This window comes from Manacus vitellinus, unplaced genomic scaffold, assembly GCF_001715985.3.
Source record: "Manacus vitellinus isolate BGI_N305 unplaced genomic scaffold, ASM171598v3 scaffold_11_pilon, whole genome shotgun sequence".
NCBI classification, from domain to species: Eukaryota; Metazoa; Chordata; class Aves; order Passeriformes; family Pipridae; genus Manacus; species Manacus vitellinus.
The window spans coordinates 11,550,308-11,560,710 of record NW_021938895.1 but is presented as its reverse complement, the minus strand read 5'-3'; the positions used below and the strand labels follow the sequence as shown (position 1 = coordinate 11,560,710).

Sequence of the window (10,403 nt, the reverse complement as noted above, 5' to 3'; positions counted from 1 at the left end):
GTTTAAACAGGCATCAGTCCTGGCCACAGCACTTATAGACTAACTTACTAAAACCAGCACTGCATTGAACTGGCAATAGGCAACTGTGTTAAGTCCATGTTCAGTAGTGAAAAACGAATGCAAATCCACATGAATTCACACAGTATTCAATTCATTGACAGTCAACCTTTTTCTAATCATATATGAAAAAAGACACAGTTTAGTTTCCCTACCCACTGAGGGTTTCCTTCACTTCTGAGAAAGCTGGGGGGCAATGGTAGGGGAAATAGCAAATGTGTTACTCATTTATTAAGAAATTCTGTGCTCACAGCATCTGGTCTGCCTTCATACATGGTATAAGAGCCAGCCATGACACATTAATTTTTTACAGATTAACCAAACACAGGACCAGTTATTTCAATATACTTTATTTTAAAACAGGTAGGTCACAAAGCACTAAGCTTAGCCCGTTCTGCCATACACAAGCTACAAATACTTGTTTGACAGTTGAGGGTCAGTCTTTAGTAGCATACATGAAAAGTGAATAAAAATCCATATAAAACAATATTCAAATAGTTTCCATAGGAACACAGATAATTGTGACCCATCTCCTAGTTATTTTTTGTTGCATTTATGCCAAACCTAAACTTTAAAAAAACCACTTAAAAATCCTAGCAAGAATTAAGTTAATGGTCCCCCAAATGCCCTAAATTCAATGACTAACCTTGCAGTTAATTACTAAATATTACCTATACATTAATACTAGCTGAAGCACAAGTTGCTGGATATTCAATTCCGCTTTCCCAGGCACAAGAGAGTGGCAGACTAGCAACATCCTGCTCCTCCACTTCAGCTAGGAACCCTTGCTCCTTGATCTGCTGCATTAGTTGCCTAGAAAGAAAAAAAGAAGAGAAAAATCAAAGTGTTTCACTTTAATCTGCCTAAAATAGTAAGCAAGGTACTTTTTTTTTTTACTGTCAGGGAGTAGGAAATCAACTTTATTCATCACCTACAATTCAGACATTATTACCATAGGGGGAAAAATAAAAATAATAAAAGCAGAATCCATGCAGGTCACTTGTGGCTGCCTAGGTTTTAGGTTAAATGTCAATACCAAGCTAGTTTCACCACTTCTGTGTAGGATTTAGATCTGAAAAGATGCATCTATATACCTGCAGCTACATCTGTATACCTTTTTACTGACTTAGTTCTCAATAGTTCAAAATTTCTGTCCTGAAAATCCCTGACAACTTGACTATCTCTTATCCCACACCCTCACATTCCTAGGTAACTTGAATCAAGTAGAAGTATGGATGACAGACTAGGAATGTAAATGAGCTGACCAGTGAGAACTTTTCAACTCCTTCCATACTCAGATGGGTTTTGGATTAAAAGACATCAGAAGAACCTCAATTGACTGAGTTTTTGGACTTAGCTCATAGATTCATAGAATGGTTTGGGTTGGAAGGGGACCTTGAAGATCTAGTTCCAACTCGCTGCCACGGACAGGGACACTTTCACTTAGACCAGGTTGCTTAGAGCACCATCCAACCTGGCCTTGAATACCTCCAGGGATGGGGCATCCACAACTTCCCTGGGCAACCTGCTCCAGTGCCTCACCACCTTCACAGTAAAGAATTTTTTCCTAATATCTAATCTAAACCTACTCTTTTTCAGTTTGAAGCCATTCCCCCTTGTCCTGTCACTACATGCTCCTGTAAATAGCCTTGTCCCATTTTTCCTGTAAGTTCCCTACAGGTACTGGAAGGCCACAATTAGGTCACTCTTAAGCCTTCTCTTTTCCAGGCTGAACAATTCCAATTCTCTCAGTCCTTCCTCACAGGAGAGGTGCTCCATCCCTCTAATGAACTTGGTGACCCTCCTCTGGACTCGTTCCAACAGGTCCATGTCCTTCCTGTGCTGGAGACCCCAGAGCTGGATGCAGCACTCCAGGTGGGGTCTCACCAGAGCAGAGGGACAGAATCCCCTCTCTTGATCTGCTGCCCACACTGCTTTTGATCCAGCCCAGGACACATTTGGCTTTCTAGGCTGCAAGTGCACATTGCAGAGTCATGTCCAGCCTCTCATCCACCAGCATCCCCAGGTCCTTCTTGACAGGGCTGCTCTCAATCTGTTCAAACCCCAGCCTGGACTGACACTGGGGGTTGTCCCAACCCAGGAGCAGCACCTTGCACTTGGTCTCATTAGACTGCATGAGGTTCTCATGCACCCAGTTCTCGAGCCTGTCTAGGTCCCTCTGGATAGTATCCCAACCTTCAGGTGTGTCAAAAGCACCTCTCAGCTTGGTGTCATCTTATAGTTCTAGTTATTTTAGATATGCATGGCAAAGAGTTGTGCTACTACCTGGCTCTTCATGTACTACGAGCTTTTACTTAAACATGTAATCATCTTGTCCTTTATCCTTCAGTTTCTAGCCACAAATTTAGTTGTACACCTCTATAACATTAGATTACATGCCAAAAGACTTTCACCTGGCCTAGAAAGATCTGCACCATAATCTCATTGACGCATCCCCCTCAGTTAAGGGCCAGCTTATATCACAGAATTCTCTTGCCAACAGAGAAAACACAGGCAGTGACATTGAGCTGAAAGAGGGCTGTGGCCTTGGATGACAGTTATGTCTGCACAGTTAAGCTCAGCATGCCTCAGACCAAGTATTAAATTTTAATAGAAACCTAATGCTACAGAGAAAAAGCTAATTATTCCCCTGCAGAGCAATTTTTAGTTCAGTTCTGGAGTCTTATAGGAAATCTAAAAGCTTCATTTGGTTTAAAAAATGCTTCAATTGACAGGAGATTTCACTAAGGGAAAGCAACAATAGTGCTTTCTTTTACTAGCCTCGCTTATAGAGGCAAGGCTAGTGAAAGAATGGAGAAAGCTTCCTCTTATTTTCATGGCAGGAGTTCCCCTGAACTTAAGGACTTTCAATGAATTTGAAAGTAACCCAACAGCAGAGCTAATAATACTTTAGGGTAACACTGCTGCCCAAATGCCCTCTGCCAGTGTAGTAGGCAGATGTCAATACAGAGGTAAGGAACCCTGCTTTTATAGAAGGTGCAATCCATTAACTTGTTTTGCACAGAGGAGCACCCAGGTTACTTTAAACTACTGTTTAAGGTGCAGTTGCACAGTATCCCTGCACTCAAGAGGTGTTCCTGCTTTCTTTGGTTACCTGTTTAGTAACTTCCTGTGGAGATCTAGCACTCTGCACTGAGCAATGAGCCAGAGCTCAACCTAAACCAAGGAATAGCTCTCAAATAAACAGACAGATCACACTGTGAAGCAGCACTGTTAGGTGTCCTGCAGTCAGGATTTAGCAAGCTACCAACTTACCAAGACAATATATTATTAGAACTGTGATCGACTGGTCACAGAAGCTAACTGTAAAGAATTCATAATGATTCTGTATGTTGTGCCAAAGTGAAAACACTAGATAGAAGCCCAAATTAATGAAAACTTCTAACATTACCCCTTTAAAAGCACCTCTCCTGGAAGGGTGTACATCAGAGAAAAGAGTAAATTACCAGCATCAGCATCGTTCTAAGCACACAGCAAAAACCTTCAAAGGCACTGCCTTCTTCCACACCAGCAGGTTTTGGCACCAGAGAGCTATGGCACCAAAACTATGGCTCTGCTTGTTGACAGGTAGCCAGCTGACATGGACTACTCACTACAGTAATCTGTATCAAAAGCACTGATGGATCAAGATACTTAAGTTACTAACCATGCAGGTCTTGACATCACATAGTGTATTGTTGGTCTCTGGAATCCATTGAAAGTAGAAGCTGCTGCAACAGTATAGGCACCCATGTTTTCAAACAGGATCCAGTCACCAACTTGCAACTCTGGCATATTGAAACGCTCAACAATACGATCTAAGCCATCACAGGTTGGTCCCCATATGCTGCAGGAGTAGCAGCTGTCATCTGGCTTAGGCCGCTGAAGGAAAAGTGGAGTATAATTATTTGACTATCAAAACAGAGCTCCCCATGATTAGTATAATATTCCATCTTGTAGAGAGGAGGAGGAAGAGCTGTTTGCAAATCCTTCTTCACCCTTGGTTTTGAATTAATGCTACTGCATGCTTCATAAGTTAAATACCAAACTCTGGCAACATGAAGGGAGCAGTGAACTGAGAAGTGACTGCTGTGACAAGGATTCTCCTACATCCATGATACACAGTTAGTATGTGGTACTTCTGAATAGGCATACCTTTTGCAGAACTGGTTTAACATGTGCATGATCATACAAGATGCAGTTGAACGAACCATAGACTCCATCATTCACATAGTACATAAGAGTTTTGTCATTTGCATCATCTTCATCTGAAAGAAGTTGAGACACCGTTAGGAGAATGCTTGGGCAGAAACACATAGTCGGCTAGAACTAAGACTAGGTCTAGATTTACATACCATCAGAACCTGTTTGCTCCTTTAATACAATTTTCTTTGCAATGATGTTGACTGCCAGCGTGAATGCTGATGCAACATAGTATCTTCCTGGTTCTGCAATAATATTTACTCCAGAATCTGAAGGGAAGTATTTATCCAGTGCTGGGTTGATTACACTTGTTATCTAGGGAAGAATTAGATGCCAATATTAGAATTTCAGCAGTTACTCAGCTGCTATTTTAGAAGCTTGAAATGAAGTCAGACTCTTAGGTACACGATGATGTACTGGTCGAACATGTAGCATCTATTAACACCTGTTATAATCTCTAGTGATCACTTTTGCTTTATTTTCCCATTCAAAGTCTTGTTTGTGATTAAATTTACACAAAGCAACAAAAGCAAACATCAATTGCAGCTTAATATTTAAGTGACAAAACAACTCATGTTTGAGTCTAAAGAAAATCACCATTCCTAGACTCATTAAACCAACATTAATGCCCTGCAAGTTCCCACTCTTCAAAATTTGATTTCTAGTCCTCTTGTAGTTCTCCTAGTTATGCAATATTCCCCATCTTACTGCATCCTAAAGAAGTCATCTCACAGGATTTGAAATTCAGTTGCCTTCATCAACAGTTATTTCCAAGTTCTGAAGTTACCATTAAGCTGCCTCCAATGGCAGCATGGCTGTATATTGCCATGGAGCCCAAAGACAACATCATTTGCACTTAATGGCAATACTGCACTATGAGAAGCCAGTCTTCATTAGGAAGTATTCACATGTGCAACAATGTTAGCCCACAGTATTAGCAAAAAACTCATTTTGTATAACTTACTGTCTCCTTGTGTTAATATGTAACAACATTTAACACTGCCTTAGGTTAGAGGGTAGGTGCTGTGACAACACTGCTTTAAAGTGGAAGTCCTATAAATATCCAGGTCCCTTGTTCTTCTGAAAGCAGAACTATTTTTGTATGAAAGCAGACTGGAGAACACTGGAGATCAATTTAAAAATTATCCAAAAGCTAGTTCTAAATCAAATCAGACACTGATCTAATTTGCTGCAACCCATAAGGGCAGTGTGGGTTCAGGACTACCTTTTCACCCTATCTGGGAGCAGTGCCAATCCAGACAGTTTGAAATACAGTATCAACTTGAAGAAGTTTATGCCAGTAAGAATTAAGCCTGCAATTAAACCCTGCTTTCCAAGTTTGAGATCTCTGCATGTTTATGCAGTCATTTAGCTAAGTATCTATTGAGTTCATCTAATTTTTAGTTTTCAGATTAATTCCTCTTTTCCTCCAAATTACATTTCTGACCAAGCAGACACATTCTTGCAAATGTGTCTGCATACAAACAGAAAAAGCAAGATTTTGTTTAATCCAGATCAACATTCAAAAAGACTCCACAACCTGAGAATTTTTTTAGAAATGCTATACCTCTTCAAATTTAAGCTTGACATCTTCAGAGCCAGGGAAGCCACCACCAATATCAAGCAGATACATATTGAAGCCAAGTTCAGCCTAAAATGAGATTATTGGCAATATGGTCAAGAAATCAGTTGTTAATTTATCATTTTAGCTTAAAAGGTAATGTGAAGTCATTTCATTAATATTTGGAACAGAGATAACTCATCATATTCAAGTAATAGTCACTTCAGTAGGAGCTGCCAATTTTAGTCCATCTGTAGATGAGTTTTACCAAATTGGTCAAAGTAAGCCATCAAGCCCTCAAAAATTCCAACATGAAATCAGTGACTTAGCCAGCTTTTTTAACCCTGTAACACATTCACACTTGATTAACTTTTGCCACAACAGTTGATCAGTAATTCCAGAGAAAGTAGAATTAGACTTACTCCCATATCAAACACACAGCGGGCATCAGAAATGGCTTGAACAAAGGTCTCTGGGTCTGTACATCCACTTCCAACATGGAAACTGTGAAAAGATAAAAAATATCAGTTGCTACTTGGCAAATTAGTCAAGAAGTCTTGTATAAACTCGTGTCACCACATGCAAAGGCATCTCTGTCCTTAGGTAGACTATTTAAAGAAAACTTCTTTAATATGACTATTTTGACATTATCAACTCACCTAACTCCAACAATAGCAAGCTCAAGTTCTTTTGCACGTTCCAGAAGAAGCCTGCTAGTCTTCAACGTAGCTCCAAATTTAACACTCAGACGACAAACTGCTTTGGAGTCATCAGTTGTAATGCGCAAGACTAACCTAGAAATAGGAAAAAATGAGGAGTTAAGTTTCAGTAGAACAGACATCATTATCAGGCAGCTATGACCTCAGCGTGAGACTGAGCTTAAAGATACAAGCTTCCCTGCCTATCTCTTCCTAATGTGCCACTAAGCTATACAGGATTAGATCTCACCGGTTAGAAGTATGTTTATTTTCTCATAATTTTGCAGCCTATCTTATCTAACAAAGAACAAGTTTCAGGTAACAGCAGATGTTTCTGTAACTTGGGAACCCAAGGAAGAATTATAGAACAATTAGCGTGACTTACTTGGCTTTTGGATGGGCCCTTGCAACTTTCATTAGTTCTACTTCACTATCAAATGTCATCATCTGTACACCACTGCTGGCAGCATGTTTGATTTGAGATACTTGTTTGCAGGGATTTGCATATATTATTCTCTCAGATGGTACACCAATGCTCTGTACCAGCTGTATTTCCGTCTGAAGAAAGAAGAGATTATACTTGTGATATGGTTTGAAGCTGGCTCCCTGCCAAGTCTCCAAACCTTACCACCAGAGTTCCCCCCCCCCCCCAAACCTCAGGGAGAAGAGGGAGAAAAAAAAACGAAAGAAAACCCGAAACGAGAGAGAGACAACCAAAGATGAGATATATAAATATATTTGCACTTATATACAATTAAAAAATAAGGGAAAGGGAAGGGGGAAGGGAAAAGGAACAAAACCAAAATATTATGTATATAAATATCCCAATTAGCGGCCCAAGATCTATCCACTAAAAGAGTTAGCAAAGAAATAGCTCACTACTCTCCTGGGACAACCGAGGGTCGCTCCGGAACGATCGCCGGCAACCTCTGTCTCCCAAGGTCGACAAGGCCCAACCAGGCCTCGCTCCCCAACACGGCAGACTCAACAGCAGGGAACCTGCACCTCCAAGCCGCCGGAAGGAAAGAGAACGAAAGCCTCTCCTCCTTTCTTCTTATATCCCAGCTTACGTAAAAATCGTAGGGAATACTGGGTAAATCTGGACCCTTCCTTGGTTACAAACTGGTCACCAAGGAAGGCCTAGCCCAAACCACCACAACTTGTAAAACATATTTCTAGATGGATGATTAAAGTAATCAGAACAATAAAAGCGGCATCACCTGGTTATGCTTAATCTTACATAAGCACATCTTGTAAAGCTGAACATATACTAACATCACAGATCAGAACATAGTCAAGATCTTACCTTACTGGCGCAATCAAATCCTGCACCAAGCACAGCAAGTGTCTTCACAACAGCTTTGCTGTCGTTACATTTTACGGCATAGAAGGGGGTTACCCGAGGAAGGGCCTTATGCCATCTCATGTGCTTCTTCACAATATCCCCGAGGTCAGCAACATAAAAGGCATCTTTATCATCCTAGAGCAAACACACATCTCAACGTTACAAACAACAGATAACAGGACAAGCCTAGAGGTCAGCATTTGAGAAGGCTGCCTTGAAGATCATTTGCAAAGACAATTTGTTCCATTAGTTTATAAGTTTGTAGCATCATGAAATGTAGTGGTTTTCCCATCATACTTACAGAAGATGACACTTCATTTATCTTTTGATCAAGGATGTCCTTGGCAGTAAAGCCTTCATCAAGGAAGGTCAACTCAAATTCTTCTTTGCTGAAGTTACTCATGATTTCCAAGATTTCAGATTTACGTGGAAGGATTTAAGTATGACCTGCTGAGAAAAAAACCACCCAACATTAGTTACTTCATTTAAATTCATATGGTTTACATTCACTACTTCACTTGGATTCATATAGTCATTATATGACCACTACATTGTGCTCCTATCATTTACAATTATACAATTCCTACAGTTTTCACTAATAGCTGCATAGATTGGAAACTTGCATAATTGACAGAACAGATGTAATCAGAACCAAGGAGGCATGCCAAAATACTCTTTCTAGCTGGAAGGCAAGTTCTTCTCTGTTCAGCAACTGTTTGATGTACTCAACACATTCAAAGAAAAAAGCAGTCAAACAAATACTGTCAGATACTATTAGTCTAGCTCCCTGGAAGCTTCTGTCTTTTTCTTCACCCCCACATCAATACTATGGCTAGTGTCTATGTACCACTTTTTTTGAACAACTCTTAGCACTATTTTAGCTTGTCAGTTTTGGGACAAAGAGTTTACTTGTTTCTAAACAGAGAATCCTAGAATGTTACTGACTTCTGAGTAGTAACAACTCTCATTAGGTCCAAGCCAGGTAAATATTTGGATTCTCACTGCAGTTCAGACTATGCATAAAGCAGACATGAGATATGGGTTTTCCCTGAAGTTACTCTGTTGGTGGTTAGAGCTTCCCTGTTCTACTCATGACCTCCAAGCTCCATGAAAATCTCAGCTGTCAAGAGTGGCAGATACACACTAGGAACTGGTTCCTAACTCTGACCTGCAGACAAAGTCTTAACAGTGATCCCAATTAGCACTTTAGAACAGGATTTTACAGCAGTCCATTACAAACCTTCATTGCTAACAGAAATCTATCTCCCAAGCAGAAAGTCCCTTGAGAACCAGAACTAAAGAGCAAAAGCACATTCCTCTGCCATCCACGACCTATGAAGCAAGTCTGTGGCAAAGTGTATGTGCCATTCTTTTACTGGGTAGCCCAAATAGAGAATGACAGCCTACTCCATGAAGCCCTTAAGCAGCGTGTGCTACCTTTTAAAGATCTCGGCATTGCAAGTGACTCATAGGGAAGATATGGTCTCATGTAACGGGATCCAATCCTCTTCCTTGCCTCAGCATTTTTTACACTCAAACCAGTTATACAGATTTTGACTGAAAATTATGCAAACTCTGAACTATTCACTAATCTTTAGTTACATCACTATTCACTCTATTTGCAAAAAGTCTGGCTATAAATCAATTGAAAAATAACATTTTATAGCTGTTACAGACTAACAAGGTTCTAAGACCTACAGAATCATTCACTCCGTACACTGTGTATAAGAAAATTCATTGAATTTTATTTAGTGATAACTTTGAAAGATGAGCAATCATTTCAACCTTCAGAAACATATGGCACCTGAACTGCCAGTGTCAAGAATTCCTTTGCGTCTTTTGATCATTTCTCACTTAGAGATAAATCAAATTTAAGATTCAAGCTAGATTAAGCTTTGACTCTAATAAATCCAACAATCCATTGAGCCTCATTCCCCCCCCCACTCTCATTCACGTGCAGTGATAATTCTCCCACAAGCTGGATTAAAGTCTTCTCTTAAAAGCCTCTCTGGGACCCTAAGAAACAGCAAACTAAACACTTCTCAGGAAGGTGCTTCTTATTAAGGAGAAGATACATCATATAGGACTTGCAGCTTCGCAGAAAGGAGTTCAGGGACTTCTAGTTGTGGTTAAGAGAAGTGAACACCATCAGGATGAATTTAGTTTAATTTCCCCTCTGCAAAGAACTGTATGAACAGCACTTTTCCTATTAACATCTAAAAGGGAAATTACTTTTACTGGCCACAGCAGATTTTGTTAAGAAGTTCTTGCAAGTTTTCCATCTCCACCTCATTGCACAATTTTAACTACAGTGTAATTACACAGAATATAGGCAGAACATGATCACGTAGGTGCAAATTGTAGCCTCCCAAAGTACATTTCTATTTGGACTGCGTGCAAAGTGTCTGCAGCTCCCCAGAAGAAAGGTAATTTTTGCTCATTTAGAATTTGTTCTCCAGAACGTTCCCTTATTCAGCAGCTGTATTTAGACAGAGCTGAGTCATGCGTGCAGGCTCTGTACTCAAATAGCCAAGCTGCG

The 10,403-nt window shown here is 40.2% G+C and overlaps 1 protein-coding gene across 1 annotated transcript; it reads right to left on the bottom strand.

Moving 5' to 3' along the window:
- Positions 1 to 391: 391 nt before the first annotated feature.
- ODC1 (ornithine decarboxylase 1) lies at positions 392 to 8,316 on the bottom strand. The gene is made up of 10 exons (XM_029965813.1): positions 8,166 to 8,316; positions 7,826 to 7,999; positions 6,905 to 7,077; positions 6,481 to 6,615; positions 6,244 to 6,325; positions 5,828 to 5,911; positions 4,413 to 4,575; positions 4,213 to 4,325; positions 3,725 to 3,939; positions 392 to 870 (listed from the first exon to the last, which is right to left on the bottom strand). Exons 1-10 carry the CDS (start codon positions 8,265 to 8,267, stop codon positions 729 to 731), a joined length of 1,383 nt encoding a protein of 460 aa, XP_029821673.1. The 5' UTR covers positions 8,268 to 8,316; the 3' UTR covers positions 392 to 728.
- Positions 8,317 to 10,403: the final 2,087 nt, after the last annotated feature.